General features: G+C 35.6%; 2 protein-coding genes across 2 annotated transcripts; both read left to right on the plus strand.

Annotated features, from left to right (window-relative positions):
- The first annotated feature begins 1,023 nt into the window (after positions 1-1,023).
- Positions 1,024-5,104, plus strand: LOC120279317 (2-deoxy-glucose resistant protein 2-like). The gene is given in 8 exon segments (XM_039286234.1): positions 1,024-1,177; positions 1,410-1,654; positions 1,656-2,449; positions 2,565-2,655; positions 2,779-2,936; positions 3,024-3,075; positions 3,885-4,058; positions 4,157-5,104. Coding segments are annotated over 7 exon segments (2,058 nt in total). The 5' UTR covers positions 1,024-1,177; positions 1,410-1,431; the 3' UTR covers positions 4,723-5,104.
- Positions 5,105-14,028: 8,924 nt separating this feature from the next.
- Positions 14,029-16,716, plus strand: LOC120278615 (transcription factor MYB3-like). Its single transcript, XM_039285356.1, has 3 exons — positions 14,029-14,161; positions 14,254-14,532; positions 16,523-16,716. The coding sequence occupies exons 1-3, from the start codon at positions 14,029-14,031 to the stop codon at positions 16,714-16,716; spliced, it is 606 nt and encodes a 201-aa protein (XP_039141290.1).
- Positions 16,717-17,936: the final 1,220 nt, after the last annotated feature.

Raw genomic sequence — 17,936 nt, forward strand, 5'->3', positions numbered from 1 at the left:
AAACATATTTGACTGAATATTATTCTTAGCTCAAATTAATCCTAAAAATTTAAATTATTTCTAACATTATAAAAATATATAGAGGTTTATCATAAATCTCTAAAAAAAATATATATGTTAATTGGGTAAAGTAAGTATTCCTCCACTCATGTCTCCATCATCCTATGCTTGATCAATGATTTTTTTTAAAAATTTTTTAATCACTTGATGCTTATAGGATAATTTTTTTTTGGTAGTGAATAATTGGGTTTTTTCATGAATGAAAAAATAATAATTTAATCAAAGATTGTAAGACATCAATTTAAAAATTCCTCAAAATATTTAAAAAAATAAACAAATTTTATTTATCAGAATGTACTAATAATAATCATTTTTACCAAAGGACTTATAGGCTAATGGCTTTTGGTTTTACTGTAAATAATGAAAATACGACAATAAAAAAGTTTCGAATTAAATACTAGTTGGAAACAATAACAGTAATAGGTTTTTAGTTGTGGGTGCAGACCTACAATCTAAATCTTTCGTCTCCAATTAAAAATATGCAGGTTATAAAATTAATTCTCAGCTTTTGCCCATACCCTTTGATGTATATAGCGGTTATCGTTTTTGTCAAAACAAAACAAAACAAAATCATTCCCCTTTCACAAAATTACAATTATATTTTTATTTAATTTTATTCCCAATATCCAAAACTCATGATCATATATAATTATAACATAAAGCAAAAAAAAAGAATATTTTTTTTATTTTCCCAAGAATTATTAAAATAAATAAATTCATACAAAAAAAGTTAATAATATTAAAAAAATGCAAGTAAACAACCATAACTAAATAACTGTACTGACTAATAACACTGGAGGACAAAAAGGTAATTTTGAAGCATTCCACTACGAAAGCCCACCAAATTGACCCCTGACTTGGTAATAGGGCAGACCAAGTACAGGGGTAAAATAGTCAATAAAGTGAAGTTCAGGGGTATTATGGTAATCTGGCAGGGGCTTGATGGACTTATTGAAGAGGGGGAGAGGGCAGCCATGGCTGCATAGACAGACAGAGAGAGAGAGAGAGAGAGAGAGAAAGAGAGCATCGTTGGCGACCCGGAGATCGAGCAGCCATTGGAGGAAGACCTTGGAGGAGAGAACCCTAGTTTTCCTTCGATTCCAGCGCGTTGTTCATGGTGAGAACCTCGCGCTTCATGATCCTCTTACGATACCGTATTCTTCGGGAGTTTGATTAAATGTACGGGAAGGGGGGTTGGATTCATTGGGCGTGGATTGGGAGTCGTGATCTTTGGATTCGTTATTGAATTCCTTGGATTTGATTGAATTTGTTAATGGAGGAAGGGTTTTTGTTTATAAAGATGGGAAATTTGGTGGTTGATTTCTCATGGTGTTTGTTGTTTTTTTCAGCTGTGAAGCGGAGCGAGAGTTGATGGCTGCTGGGCGTGGGATTTGTGGATTTGAGGAAGAAAATGAGTTTTTCGATTCAAGGGAGGAGTTTTCGTCGACGTCTGGATCTTGCCCTGGTAGCCCGGGTGTTGGCGGTGCTGAGGATCTGGGATTTGGGGTGTGGAGTATGGATCCGAGCAGCGTGCAGGAGCGAAGGGATAGGTTTATGAGGTGGATGGGATTGAATCCGGCGGAGAGTTCTGGTGATGAGGAAATTCGTTCCGGATGTTGATAGGATTTGTGAGGACAGTGGGGCTGTGTCGGGGAGCTCTGATTGCGGTTTGAATTCCGGCGAGTGTTCCTTGGACAATGACAGGGATGTTAGCTCTGATGAGCTGATGATGTCTCTAGCATTTGAGGGCAATTCAAGCCCTTCGGTTTTTGTTCAGCAGCTTATGAGGAGAGAAGATAGTAATAATTCATCAACAAGTTCCGAGAGAAGTGTAAGGAGGAGGAAGATGGGGTGGTTGAAGAGATTGGGTTCTGTTGCTTGCATTGCAGATAGAGAAGTGGAGGAGGACATCAGCTTGAATTCATCTGATTTGGATAAGAGTTTGAAGGATATGATTCAAAGAATTAAGGTTCGGCCGTATCGGAAGCGGGTCAAGGAGTTCTCGGCCGTGTACATGGGGCAAGATATTCAAGCCCATGAAGGTGCCATTTTGACTATGAAATTCAGCCCTGATGGACAGTTTCTGGCTAGTGGAGGTGAAGATGGAGTTGTGCGTGTGTGGCGTGTGATGGAATGTGAGCGGAGTGATGATGATGATTTGCTGGAGGGTGATCCTTCATGTGTGTACTTCAGGGTGAACCAGAATTCTGAATTGGTTCCCTTATATGCTGATAAGGAGAAAAAGAGCAAGTTTAAGGGTGTGAGGAGAAGTTCGGATTCAGCTTGTGTTGTTGTTCCTCCCAATGTTTTCCGGATATCTGAGGAGCCGATCCATGAGTTCCGAGGGCATGATGGAGATGTTTTAGATCTCTCATGGTCGAAGAATCAGGTTAGTTTGTTAATCTCTATTGTATTGGTTTTCACTTGCTATTTTCCTAAGCATGATATGGATTTTTAACAAACACAACATCCATTTGATATGAAAGTAATGGTGTTGTTTGCAGTATCTGTTATCATCATCTGACGATAAAACCGTGCGCTTGTGGCGAGTGGGATTCAATGGCTGTGTCAAAGTTTTCTCTCACAGTAATTATGGTATGTGTGTGTGTGTGTGTGTGTGTGGTTGCTTTTGCAAGATGCTAGAATTCTGTCAATTGGTGCTTATTCTTTTACCTTTTTCTCACTTGTGGTTCTTATTGCTTCTGCTGCTTTGTGCAGTGACATGCATTCAGTTCAATCCCATGGATGAGAATTATTTCATCAGTGGCTCTATTGATGGTAAAATTCGTATTTGGGATATTTCAAGATGCCGTGTTGTTGATTGGACAGATGTTAAAGAGATAGTCACTGCAGTGTGCTACCGCCCTGATGGGAAGGTGTGTTGATTGTTGCTCTTTATTTCTTTATCTAACTGCACTGATTAAATCATTTAGGTATTAATGTTTTCCTCTTTTATTCTCCAGGGAGGAGTAGTTGGCACAATGACAGGGGATTGCCGCTTTTATGACACATCAGGTAGATACAATTTATCTTGCTTGCTTTTAAAAAATGCCTATTTTTTCTAAGTTTAATTTGCTTGATTTAAGAAATTTAATATCTTGTTACCTTGACATTTGTGACAAGCTAGGCTTTAATGATATCTGCAATCTTAGATTATGGCTGATAGTTCTAGTGATCTTTTAAACTTCAGGGTTAATGGTTCTCCCTTTTGAAAACATTTTTATAAAGTGATTTTAAACCGCAAGTGTTCTCACATGGTTCTTTCTAAGTGATTTTGGGTTCTCTATTTTTACATTTTCTCTTTCTTCATTCATCCCTTGAACCTTGATCTGGCCCTCTTTCTCTTCACTGTTCACTGTTGACATTAATATATCTGGCTGGCATTTCACATTAATTTGCCATCCTTTTGATTTAGTTGGGCCCAATCTTATGATATAGACTGAGCTTCTTGGTTCAATGAATTGTTCTTATGCATCTGTTTTCTTTCCAACTTCTGTTTAGTTATCTGACTATGCAAACGCCAAAAATTTAGACTTTCTTGAAACTGAAATGCACAAGAATGTGCAGCCATTAATATTCTTATGAAAGATTATCCAGATCATGTCTAAATCTTTAAGCCTGTGATGTTCTTAATTAATCTTTTTGGTGGATTTTGTTTTTTGAATCCTTGGTGTCTACAATTGTTTTTCACTAATGTGTTTGCATCATCTCACACATTTCTGTTATTAGTTTTCATCATAAAACTTTTTTTTTTTAATTCATCTTATTTTGACATTCCGTGACTGTTTGCTAAATACTGTTTATTATTTTTTGACTTGAAACAGATAATCAACTCCAACTGGATGCCAAAGTTTCCTTCCAGGGTAAAAAGAAGTCAGTTGACAAGCGGATAACTGGCTTTCAGTTCTGTCCAAGTGATCACCAGAAACTAATGGTTACCTCGGCGGACTCACAAGTTCGAATCCTTGATGGTGTTGATGTTATCTCCAAATACAAGGGTACGAAATCCATCTATCCTCTTGATTTTTGCTTCACATCTTAGTATTCTCATCTTAACTGTTGGTGCTAACTAACATATCTACTCCTTTGTCTCCAGGTCTTCGAAATGCTGGGAGTCGGATATCAGCATCATTTACCTCAGATGGGAGGCATATCATTTCCGCCAGTGAGGATTCAAATGTGTATGTATGGGCACATACCAACCAGGGTGCACCCACATCCCATCAGGCAAAGAGCACCTGGTCTTGTGAGCGTCTCATTTCTGGGAACGCATCTGTTGCAATACCGTGGAATGGTCTCGAATCCAGAAACCGAGTTTCTTTCACTTCTGAAGCCATCTCTGAAGCTTCCAGTGTCCAGAACGGAATGCAAGAACCTGATTCATCAGGCAGCAGCAACACCGTCTACCTCTCACCGTCCGGTAGTTTCACTCTGAGCAATGAATTCTTCTCAGATTTTCTACCAAAAGGTTCAGCAACTTGGCCAGAGGAGAAGCTCCCTCCGAGCACCATAACTGCCACTTCCTTGTGTAAATCCCAGTACAAATTCCTAAAGTCATCTTGCCAGTACACATCTCACGCCTGGGGGCAAGTGATTGTGGCAGCTGATTGGGATGGTCGGATTCGTTCATTCCAGAACTACGGATTGCCGGTGCATACATGACTTTATGCTTGATTCCTTTTTTCCGGGACTCAATACTAGAGCCTCAGATGCTCGACGGCCCTCTATGTACATTTCGGCGTGCCCGTTGAGATCTCCACAGCATCAACCAATGATGGTGGCTGGCATAGTCAAGTGGATATCTCTGTAGAGTTGTGCAGATAAAAAGAGATCGGATTTCAGGGAGTCGGGTGGTTTTTAAGCGTCGCCCCCCGTCTTCCAGAGGTACATATTAGTATTACATTGTGTAACAAATGACGACGATTAGCTCTTGTAAAGCATCCACATCACTGTTGAATCCAGTGCTAATTGTATCATTAGTTACAAAATTTTTCATATCGATAGATATAATATAATATATATACAAAAAAAAAATTCATTCATTTTATTCATCTTTTGGCATCATCAATGTGTGGATTGTCTTTCAAAGTGGATCATATGTGGGGTTTAGATGTGCTGGTGGTTTAAGCCATTTAGAAAGATGAGCTGCTCTTATTGTTCTTAATGATTCATTAGAGCATTGGTGGTTAGCAGATCACATTGCATGTTTCCAGCTGTTGGAATCATCATACTTAATGTTTTTGTTTGGTCTCTGTGAATCATTTGCAGGTTGGTGAAAGTATGTTGTTGGAAAGAAATAAAGTTAATTGTTTGCTTATCTTTTATTTTGTTGGTTTGTAGTATTTGAAAGGATAAGCTCATAACTTTTCACCTTTGCTTTTGTTTCTCCCATAAAGGTTTCTTTGTGCACTGATGATGGAGTTGGACTCAATTCTCTTCTGTTTGTTTGATTTGATAGCATATAAGTTTTTGATATGCCATTGTTTTTTTGTTCTTTTTAAAAATTCGAAGAGGTTTTTACTTACCACTCCCTGTTTTGAAAAATAGTGAAATTGTGATCCCTGTTATTTTTCAAATAATATTTGCCATTTTTTTAATTTTATTTTTATTGCAGTGCCTATGGAGTGATTTTCTATGTTCTAATTTGGGTTGAAGTAATTTTTTTTACCCAATTATTATCTATATATTTACTTTGATACTATTCTTTTTTTATAAAATATGGATAAGGCCCACATTAATTAAGAGTATACAGACACGAACACTCTTTGGTAAATACACGAAACACTTTTTTTATAGAAAAAAATTAATGTGAATAAACCAAGAGTTTATTTGACGTTTGCACACTGTAGAAATTTGTTTCACCATAATTCTATGAGTTCTTCATGTACCACCCCTTGACAAATAATGAAATTATTAAAAATTTCAAGTTATTTATCATCTCAGTAAAGTTTATTTTAATTTTGAATATTTATTTTATGTTTTTATTTGGGTTAAAATATCTTTTTTGCCTTGTTTTGTTTATACAAAAATCTCTTAGAAGATATATAATTAATTTTACCAAGTAACTAGCGGTTTACTAAAATTAAAATGATGTATAATTGATTTTAATTTAAAAAAATGGTTTTTTTTAAAAAAATAGAAGATATTCTCATATATTATATTTATTATCTAATAATATCCATTACAAAATAAATGTTATATAAATAAAAGGATAACAATTTTAAGTCAAAATATTAAAAATTATTCTAAAGCCAGATAGTAATTAAAATAAATAAATAAAAAAAGTGAGAAAATTGACAAGCATTACATCAAATTTGTGCAACTTGAACATGAATTATAAAATTATGCAAAAAGTTATTCTTCTTTTATGAATTTTTTTTTATTAAAGTCATTTCAGTAGCAGGATATTTTCTACCTTTCTTTGTGGCATTATTTTATGTTATTAAATTTTTGGTATAATATCCGAATTAGTCCTTCTACTTTTCTCTCTCTTCTCTTTTGATCTCTCTACTAAAAAATGCGCCCATATAATCCCTCTACTCTTGAAAATGACCCAATTTAGTCCCTCTACCTTTAATCTCTTCCTATCTAGTCCGTCTACTCTTGAAAAATACAGGCAATAATTGACCTATTTTAGAATAGAAGGGACTAAGTAGAATCATTTTCAAGAGTAGAGGGACTACTTGGGAGCATTTCTGAGTAGAGAGATCAAAAGAGATGAGAGAGAAAAATAGAGGGACCAATTTGGGTATTATACTTAAATTTTTCATGTGTGCCTTTATTTTGAAATTTTTTTATTGGCATATGTGTCACTTCAGATGCACATGGTTTTATGTGTCCCAACCACCCATCTTTGTTACTTGATTCCAGTTTAATCATAGTTAAATTATGATGATTTATAACTTTACCTTTTAATAATATTAAGTTGTGTAAAAAGATCAAACAGGAATTTAATTAATATTTTTTAAAATCTTATCACAATAATGCCAATTATGTGAACAATTAGATTATGATCAATTTGGGGCACATAATTGCAAGAATAACATGTCATCCAAAACCCTAATTTTATTAGAATAACATGTAATTAATATAAAAATAGATATTTTCAACTTCTTATAATTAATTATTTTTTTAACCAAGTATTTATTTTATCAATTTAATTGTTATTTAGTTTTTGTAGTTGCTTAAAAAAGTGAGTAATCATATTAAAAAAATGACCATATACAAATTATTTGGATGAAATTAATAGCTTACACAAATGAGTAAAGTGATTTTGTTCCATAAAATTGTGACATTGGACTTTGGACATAAATGACTGAGCTAATTTGAACTCAATAAGCCTAAAAAGAGTTTGAACTTGGCATAAAATATATTTTAGTAAAAGTTAATTTATTTTTATTAATAAAAGTTTAATTAGTTAAGAAAAAGGAGAAATACAAATTAACGTATCAACTTCTTAAAACATGAATTTATTGCTTCATTTAAAAATACATGTTGTATTGATTGATATTAAAATATAATTTTTTTAACGTATTGAATATATTTGGTGAATTAAAATTGATGAATTAAATTCATAATATAGCTGGACGAAAATTTGAACAGATACTCAAATAAACGTTTGTAGTTATATAAATTAATATTACATCAAAAGTTATTTATGTATCTAAAATTTCAAAAAAAAAAATCAATTATTGTCTATCACTGCCACCACTGTAAAAGATTTTTGTTTTATGTTCATTTAGTCTAATTAATCTTATTTTTAAAATAGAATTTACCACAATAGCACAAGAAAACTAATGATAAAACAATATTTTTCTAAAAACAATTCCAATCAAATTTGACCAAAAGAATACAAACATAAATATTGATATTTTGGGTCTAGAGAGGAATTATTCTTAACTCTCACTCATGCTACGTACAAGTCAATTATTGATCACAAGTGTATATATACACTACACAAAAGTCTTTGTTAATTAATTAATTAAGTTTGAAAATTAGGAAGTAAATTGTACTTCACATTATTGACTAACTAATTTCAATACGTTGGACTGAAAATTAATAGTGAACAATAAGGTTGGTGAAAGAATAAGATTGAACTTTAATATTGTTGACATTCATTGGGTTAATTAATGGTTAGATAACTACATGTTTTTAGTTCAACATAAACAGTTAACTCAATATCATAAATTCGTAAAGAAAAAATTTGTCTGTCTTTTATAAATTATTAATTACATTACTAAAACCATCGTAAATAGTAACTTTGTTAACACCTCATCAGCATGAAAAGAAAAGGTTTTAAAATCCATACATAATCCGCTATCTGATGAGTGTACAATATTTATGTATTTCAGTATCAATTTGTACACTCAATTGATATATATTATAATTATATTGTAGAATTTGATGTTTAATATAGTGTGGTATTGTGCATTAACAGGTTTAGGTAAGGTATTGCTTAAAAACGAGAGAGAGCCAAAAGAAACATTTCAGACTTTAAACGATGAAGTTAGAGCTTTCTCAGCATCATTAGAACAAGGACAAGACAAACTAAGTGGCTTACGGGCAGCTTATGGGCGTCCTTACGGTCGTAAGTCAATTCCAGAAGATCTTGCGGCCATATTTATGCCCGTAAGAGGGATTCAGAGCCAATTCAGCAGACTTTACGGAAAGGCTTACGCCTGTAAAGACCATCCAGAGGAGCTTACAATCACAGCATACACCTATAAGGACGGTCGAAAAGAGCAGAATAGTGAATCTTAAGGTCCAACGCTTACGGCCATAAGCTGAACCGCAACACAAACAGAGGACCTTTTGGACGAGGCTTACGGCCGTAAGTCATCCCGTAAGACTTGCGACCATCCTCTTCAGCTCTCTTACGGCCTAGCCCTTACGCGCGTAAGCAGCTTGTAAGAAGTCGGGTATAAATAGAAGTTATGAGAATTTTTAGGGCATTCTTTATTCAATTCTTTGGGGGCGATTCTTTGAGGCGAGGTTGATGAAGAAAAGAGATGAATCTCTAGCACCCTAAGGAGCGAGTTGGAGAGGGATTCGGATCTCCATTCAAGGGGATTGAAGATAGTAGCCCACAATCCTTCAGAGTGGATTGATGATAATTTGATAATTTCCATGCTTTTTGCAATCACGTGGAGGGGATTTTAGGAAAAATTATATTTCTGCACTGTATTTCAGATTAGGGGTAATCTCTCTCTTTGGGGAGAGATTATTTACTTAAGATATTATCATTAGTCCACAATAAGGTTTCATATAGTGTTAATGCGATTGTGTGACTGTCTGTATCAGTTCTGCACATATTCAGATACACTTCGCCTGAGAAATTAAGGATTGGTATATTTCTGAAAATCTTTTGGTTCAAATAGGATTGCATGTTTAGACAACCATTGTCATGTACTTCTTAACCCTAGAGAGATGCTATGCCCGGACATCGCTTTTTTCTTTAATTTCTCTCTATTACTTCCCGTATTTTCTTGTGTTCATGTGCTTTTATTCACATACATCACTCGATCATTTAGGCTATTTTTCGGGCCTAGAGTCATTACTAATATTCACCTCCTTTCTTGTTGACCAAAATTCTGCACTTACGTACACTTTATTATGTGATCGGCATGTACACTTACGTCTCTAACACTCAAATTAAAGTCTATGTTAATTAGTTAATTAATTAATTAAGTTTGAAAATTAGGAAGGAATTGTACTTCACATTATTGACTAACTAATTTCAATACGTTGAACTGAAAATTATTAGTGAAAAATAAGGTTGGTGAAAGAAATGGATTGAACTTTATTGTTGAAATTCTTTGGGTTAATTAATGGTTAGATAACTGTATGTATTTTTGTTCAACATAAACAATTAACTCAATATCATATATAAATTTGTAAGCAAAAAATTTGTCTTTATTTTAAAAATTATTACATTAATTAAAAACATTGTAAATAGCAACTTTGTTAACACCTCATTAGCATAAAAAGAAAAAGTTTTAAAATCCATATATAATCCTCTGGACTCCAACCATCTGAACACAAATTAAGATAGAACCAACGCTCTCTTTAATTCTCCTTAATACGTCAGCTAATTTAATATATGCATACAAAGAGAGGGATGTGTTTTCTGGAGAAGAAGTCTTTAGATTTGAAATTAATGGATGTCTCACAGTGGTAATTAGATTTGCATATAACCAATATTCATACACAATACTAAACAATGCTAAATTAGTGTCAATTTAAGGATATTTTATGATATTGTTTAGCACTGTTTGGTATTGTGTATGTATTGATAGTAGCCATTTAATACAAATCTAACGACTACTTTGGGATGCTTTAAAATTTTAAATGTATGAACTTCACTAGAGAATGCGCACACCCTCTCTCTCTGTGTATATATATATATATGTATATATAGACAGACATATATGACTAACAGCATATATGACTATAATAGTGGTAAATATACAATAATGCCTCAAGAAGTCCTAGAACAGTCATTTGATCGAGTAAGAAGCTCAAGCAACGAAAGGTTTACAATCAAAGAAAGAATATACAAACACACCAATAATATATGATAATAAGAAGAATGGCACAATATATAGGTAGGGATTAGAAGTGATGAGTATTCTAGCTAGTATGCAGTATATATATATGAACAGTCTAGGGTTTGTGCAATATGGGGGTCTTTTTTGATGATGAGTTTTTCATTAATGATATCTCCAATCTTAATGATATGCATGAGAAGGTTTATCAGGAGCATTTGCAGGCATTGAACTCAGATCATGAAGGTCAAGTTCCATTGAGTCCTTTTGCAGATTCTTTGTTTGTATAATGATATGCAAGTCAATGACTAAATGGTCTATTGGTATACGGGTCGACGATAGAGCTCTTCACCGAGTGGTGAGAGTTCGATTGTCGGCTGAGAGCACATTTCTGGGAGATGTGAGTGGTTGATGTATGCAGGTAGTCCCAGCGCCCATGTGCATTTCGGATTGTTTGTCCCTCTTGTCAAAAAAAAAAAAAATGATATGCAAGGTCAAGATGATTAGGACGTCAAGTGCATGCATACATTCTCTATAGTAATCACATGCACTGTATGTACATGAAATTAGCATTGAATGCATGATATTGGTAATTAATCACATACTTAGTATGTACGTAACATCTGTTTTTATGAACTTCAGAAGGCATATATATGATTAATTAATTACCTGAAATGCTTTAATATAGACATGATTTATTAGAAAAACCAAACCGAACCAAATGGGAAATGGTTAAAGATTATGCTTGAGAACTTAATCAATAATATATAATTAATTAATGGTCTTGAAAATGTATATATAACCGTAACCGAAAGCTAACCATATCTGTATTTGTATATATTATATATATGTTTCCTTGAATTTTGATTGTTCTTTGCTCTAAGGGTCAGCTTTTGAATTAGAGAATGTGATGTGTTTAGGGTTTTGTTTTGTTTTATTTATTTATGTATTTATTTATTTATTCTGAACCTTTTATACATACTATATATTCAGAATACATATATAACAGGAACTCAGTTGATGTTACAAAGGATTAAGACCCTAAATATATAAAATTATATACAGAGAGAGTACTCATGTATGTTATATGCGATGTGACTGTATAAAATAACAATCAAATATAAACCAGCTGCCTAAATGCATACATACCATACAAGGATGGTTATTTAAAGTAACATCTTCATATATCTAACATGTTAATTATATCATTAATTATATATAAAGGAACAAGTGCACAAGCGTCTCCCTTTACCCTATATATCTCACAGTGAAATAGAACAACCAAATTTGGGATTTTGACAAGTTAAAAAAGAATTTTTGTCTATTCAGAAGTTATTAATTGATGATGAAGAAGAAGAAGAGAAGTGAAATAGAGTAATTCAATGTATTAAAATGACATAATAGTACGTTGACCTTCATACTAATACAATATAATATGAAGCACATACTTTATATCTTGGAATATTTTACTTTAAAACTAACCAAATAATAATATTTTAAACACCATCAAATCGAGGGGGAAAAAAGTAATTTCGTCCCTAGTATCTTTAAGAGAAATAATCCAAAAAATATTAAAATGTGCCTTTTCTTATAAATTGTTGTGATAATGATATTTGTTTTAATTTGTTTATTGATTAAAATTCAAATTAAGTTTTATAATTATCTCATCTTTTAAAGAGATTATCTTTTCAGAAATTTGAATGAATAGTATATGCAGTTTTCTGTTCTTATTATTTTTGTTTTCAAATTATTATACATATCACAATTATAACAAGAAACTCAATTTCAAAGGATATAATATATGCAAATTAAAGAAAAAAATATATAAAAAAAATTAACATCACTATCACAATCTCACCTATAAATAGAATCTCATCATTACTTCATTTTAACTCTCAAACTAAATGATTTAATTAATTAAATATTTTGGCTCATACAAATATATAGTGTTTATTATACTCACACAAATCAAATAAGAGGTTTGCATGACCACCTCAGATAAGTTATTGTGGTTAGTAAACGTGGAAAACATTTTTTAGAGGGAATGAAATCAATAAAATTAGCTAGTAGATTTTTTTTAAAAATATTTCTTCACTTAAGTGGCAAAAATGAACTATATATAACTAGCTATTTGAATATCACTCAAATCATAAACAAATTAATATATATATATATATATATATATATATATATGAATTTTTTTAAAAATGATTAATCATGTATTCAATACAGAGTGATGTGAGTGGCAGTTGTTTTGCTCTGTTTTGTTTGTGACTCGTTGTCTGTCCCTTGTTTGGAGGGTTAGTGATACTTTTTATTTTTAATTGGAGTGGTTTATCCATATTTTTTTTTATTTATTTTTTTTTTAAAAAAACAAGCACACAAGTGCATTGACGGAACTGATGTATTCCAATTTCAATGACTAAATTGAGCGGGTTGAATGACTCCCACTTGTCCTTCAACAAATGCTTCCATATGGATCATGTCATTCATTGGTCAATATAGATGGCTTGAATTTGTTGTTTTCAATTTCATTAATTAGAAAAACACCAAATTTAATTAGAATTCTTTGAAACTTGAACTAATGGGAATCATCATAAGAAAATTATAGTATGAATCAAAGAATATGCCTAGCTAGTGTTTTTTCTTCTTTGGGTTCTTGTTCTTTACTTGTGCATTGAATGAGAACCTTAAATCTTCGGAATTTAACAGGAAATTTTCATTTTTGTATGCACTTATATGTCAATGCATTTCCATTGATGGATTTTTATGCTTTTAGTGGTGTGTTACTCTCTTTAATTTTATATAACTTGCCCCTTAATATTAAAGTACTTTTTAATGTTTCTTTTATAATGCATATATATTTAACATTTAATATATGTATATTATAGAAAAATATTATATAAACCAAAAAGATAAGAAGAGGATATTGTCAACTATTTGAAAAGTCAAGCTTATAATTTCGTTAGTTTTTAGGTGGTGACAAAGCAAAAGCATCTTGTTTGTCAAATAGCAAATATTTTGGAGTTGAAAGACATTACTATATGGTTGAATCACGATAATGAGATGTTTACATAGTACATTGTGAACATTAATTTACAACGAGAAATGAATGCATTAGTGTTGAAAACTATAAGGTTCTTATGAAAGTGATTAACCTTTCAAAAAGTAGAGACCTTTAATGATGCACTGAATGTTGTACACGTGTATTAAGAAAAAAAAAAGGAAGAAAGACAGAAAGAGAAGTCAAAATGTTATCTCATCTGTGCTCATAAGTCATTGAAAACTGAGGATGAAGGCCATGACTTAAAACAGTATTATTCCATCTCTCAATGTATATAAGTTCTTGGTGCATGTTGCACGTTCAATGTCTAAAGTGGTGCATTGCATTGCATATATTTATATAGTAGGTTGTATATTTCCAATGGGTAGATCACCTTGTTGTGCAAAGGTTGGGCTGCAGAAAGGGCAATGGACAGCAAATGAAGATCAGTTACTTATCAAATATATACAGGCCAATGGTGAAGGCCACTGGAATTCTCTCCCTCAGAAAGCAGGTGATATTTAATGCATGCATGATCTCTTTCTACAGCTAGTAATATGCTTAATATGTATAATATATATTTTGTTTTGGTGTAATATATTTTAGGGCTTCTTAGATGTCCAAAGAGTTGCAGGTTGAGATGGATGAACTATTTAAGGCCTGATATAAAGAGAGGGAACATAGGACCACAAGAGGAAGACCTTATCATCAGGCTCCATGCATTGCTTGGCAACAGATGGTCACTGATTGCCAGAAGACTTCCTGGCCGGACAGATAATGAGATCAAGAACTATTGGAATTGTCATCTCAAGAAGAAACTCAAGGAACAAGGGTTTGCGATAAAAGAAAACCGGCTTTCAAAAAGAAGAAATGTTATTAACTATAGTAACAAAAACAGTAAGAGTAGGAATAACAAAATTGATCATCTGAAGAAGAAGGCTGATGAAACAGGGACCAAGATATACATTCCAAAGCCTACTAGGCTTACAAGTACAATGAAGAGACCTGATTATCAAGGAAACAGGAAAAATGATGACATGAATAAGGGTAGATTAAGTTTAGAACAAGGCAATACAAGTGATAACAGTAACAGTACTAGTAGTAATGCTATTATGCAGCATCTGAACACTCTAGGGGTTTTGGAAGATGATTTGCTTCTTGATGATGAGTTTGCTATTAATGATCTCTCTTCTCTCGAGAAGCTCTTCCAAGAGTATTTGCAGGCTTTGAACTCAAATGAAGATTAACTTCATGATACGCAACACCTGTCAAATTAAATACTAATAATTAAGAGATGGACCAAATGGATGGGTGCATGCATGCATATATATATATATATATATATATATATATATGATACTACATTATGACAGGCTTTCTTATATATACAGATATATATACAATCTCAAGTAGTTTTTGTGTGTGTATATATATATATATATATATATATATATATATATTTAACCACAATATATAGTGTCTTTGCTAGTGGTTGTATTAAGTAAAATGTTGTATTTAAAAGTATTCTAATCTATATGCACATGCATGAATCTAGTGTTTGTATGAGTTTGTATATCTAATGAAATATTAATTTATGTTTCAACTAGTATATTGTCAATTTCATGATTTTCGTCAAACTTTGTTTTCAAGTGACTACCTGTAAGGGTTTCACCTTATGCGCTCGGTGGTGGACGGTTCCATGCCGAGGAGGATGACCGATGAAGCCAAGATAGGTCAAAATCCGAGTTCAAATGAAGCACTAGTCGTCCGGTGGCCTATGTGTGGGCAGCGGCCGCACATGATCGGGGATCCCGACCGGGAGTGCCGAGCGAGGGGTGCGCGGGCGCGGTGCCGCGCAATACCGAGAGCTCGCTAGGCAACGTGCGGGGCGTGATGCGCGTGGTGATGGGATCATGACCGAGGAACCGGGATGGGTAATATTTGGCTAAGTATGAGCCAAAATGGAGCCAGATCGGCGTTAGTATCGGCAGTACGGTCGATATGGACTTGTACGGTCGGTCAGCAGATAGGGCAGGCGGAGCGGGGGCTCTTAGCCAGCCATGAGCCAGCATGACATGAGGCGCATGGGCGCGTTACCGAGGGTATTTACCGAGAGGAATGGCCGAGAATTAACAGACTACCGAAGTGTATCGGCACCCACGGTCCGATAGGCGCGCGCTGCCGAGAGCATGGGGCGCGTCGGCCGGGTGATCCGAGACCGTTACCGATCATGTGAACAGTGGCGATGGGCGGCACTGTAGCGTAATCCTGATGGTGGCCGGTTGAGTCTGGGGACACTGTAGCACTGTGATTCTCTGGTACTGTAGCACTATAGCAGTGTGTTAGTTGTGACGAGACAGCTGAATGATTCTTGGCCACAAGTTTGAAGGGTCGGTTCCCTTCTCCTTGGAGGGTGATTGGCTATAAATAGCCCGCCTCCTCCCTCTCATATGGCCAGCTAGAGACCAAGTAAAGGGCTGAGCTTCCTTGGGAGAGAAGTTTGTTCTTTGGGGCTTTGTTCACCTTCATCTCTTGGTGGAGAAAAGGTCTTGGCTGTGTGTTGTTGGCTTGTGGTGTATCTCGGATCCTTTATGTTGAGAGTTTACTTTTTCTCTCAAGCTCCTTGTCTTGTGTGGTTTTCTTCGGGTAACCTTGGTGTGATGTGGGGATGATCTATCCTGGACTTCTCATGATGTCTTTGTGTGGGCTTGCATGTTTACTAGCCTTGTTTGCTTGATAGGGCATGGTTGCTTGCTAGTTCTTGGACTGTTTTTTGGTTCCAGGTCTTGGAGGTTGGCTCGACGCCTTGGTGGTGTGACAAGCGCCGCGCGGTGATCGTTGGGGTGATCGGGAAGGCCGTGAAAACTGGTATCAGAGCCTTTATCCCCCAACCAAAGGAGATCAGCTGACGACAACAAGCTGCTGTTAGGCGAAGAAACAAGACAAGACTTTTGTTCGAATGGCTCGGACAATAACGGAGAGACTGGACCAGCTAGAGGCTCGCATGGAACTCATCGAACGGACGCTGATGCGGTTCGAGGAGATGCTTGGTTGCTTCGGCGATGGTGACGACGAAGCGCCCATCCGATCCGTGTGTACTAGGCTGATGGAACTAGACCTTCACGGAGCCATGATGGAGCAATCTATGCATACTTTGGCTGCCGAGGTCCAGGCTCTTAGGGCCGAGATAGGGATGACCCCGTCTTCGAGATCGTCTAGAGTCCAAGAAGAAACGACGAGGCCAAGGAAAAGAGTTATGAGAGCCAATATATGGCGGGCTAGGACACAACGGTGGGAGCGCGAGAGAGCTCGTGGTACGGAGGAGACCCAAGAGGGCCCTCATCCTCTTGCGGTGAGATTTCCTTCCCCAGACCGCCGTGATGGTGTTGGTCCTAGCCAGGCTCCACGGGATTCGGAGGAGAACATGGCGATCGTACCGGTTCAGAGTGGCCGCAATGGGAGCGAGCCATCCTCCAAGGAATCCACTGTCCGCTTGGGTTGAGCGTGATGGGAACTGCGGGACAGAGAACGAAGCCCATATACCTTGATGCTTAGGAGGGCATCAGGATGTTTATATGTCAAAAGGGTTATGTATGTGTGTATGCCCTTTTGAATGGTGTATGTTTTGATGCCTTTGTTTTTATGTAACCATGAGGGCAGCCCCTCTTTTGTTTTCATGTGTTATTGCTCTTTATGGCAATTTTGGGTTATGTAATCCCCTTTGCCGAGCAAACGTATGGGAGTAGGGGAGCTTGGTTGGCAGAAGCAAGTGATCGCTAGGCCGCAGGAAAGGCAGAAGCATGGGCAGTTTGTCTGGCCGGAGAAGGGGCAGAGGCAAGGGCGGTGTGCTTGGCTGAGATTGGGCGGGAACGGGCGCGGGTTGCTTGGCCGAGGGCAAGCTTCGTGACCTTACTATCCTGAGTTGGCAACGAAAGAAGCATGGGTGCTAGTGGGCTGTGATGGTAATTAACATGGCGAATGGATTCTCCATGTTATGGCGTCAAGACGTCGTCGGCGGACCGATGACATTGAAGTTTGGAGATGAACCTCAATATTCCACTTGGTTTTGGTGATGAAAACTTAGGTTGGAAATTTAAAATCGGGGTAGGCCAAAGAAGATGTTCTTTGGACACTCCGTACGGAAATCTGACTACTGGCATTAGTTTGGCCGTATGAGGTTACTATAAACCCTTAGCCCCGTTCGACGAGGGCGTCGAACTTTCTCTAGTGGGGGTGGTTTTTAAGGGTTTCACCTTATGCGCTCGGCGGTGGACGGTTCCATGCCGAGG

This window comes from Dioscorea cayenensis, chromosome 16 (assembly GCF_009730915.1).
Source record: "Dioscorea cayenensis subsp. rotundata cultivar TDr96_F1 chromosome 16, TDr96_F1_v2_PseudoChromosome.rev07_lg8_w22 25.fasta, whole genome shotgun sequence".
NCBI classification, from domain to species: Eukaryota; Viridiplantae; Streptophyta; class Magnoliopsida; order Dioscoreales; family Dioscoreaceae; genus Dioscorea; species Dioscorea cayenensis.

Coding starts and splice junctions, on each gene's coding strand:
- LOC120278615 (XM_039285356.1), top strand. CDS start 14,029: ATGGGTAGATCACCTTGTTGTGCAAAGGTTGGGCTGCAGAAAGGGCAA. Junction 14,162..14,253: donor TTCTCTCCCTCAGAAAGCAG/GTGATATTTAAT, acceptor AATATATTTTAG/GGCTTCTTAGATGTCCAAAG. Junction 14,533..16,522: donor AAGAAATGTTATTAACTATA/GTAACAAAAACA, acceptor AACTGGTATCAG/AGCCTTTATCCCCCAACCAA.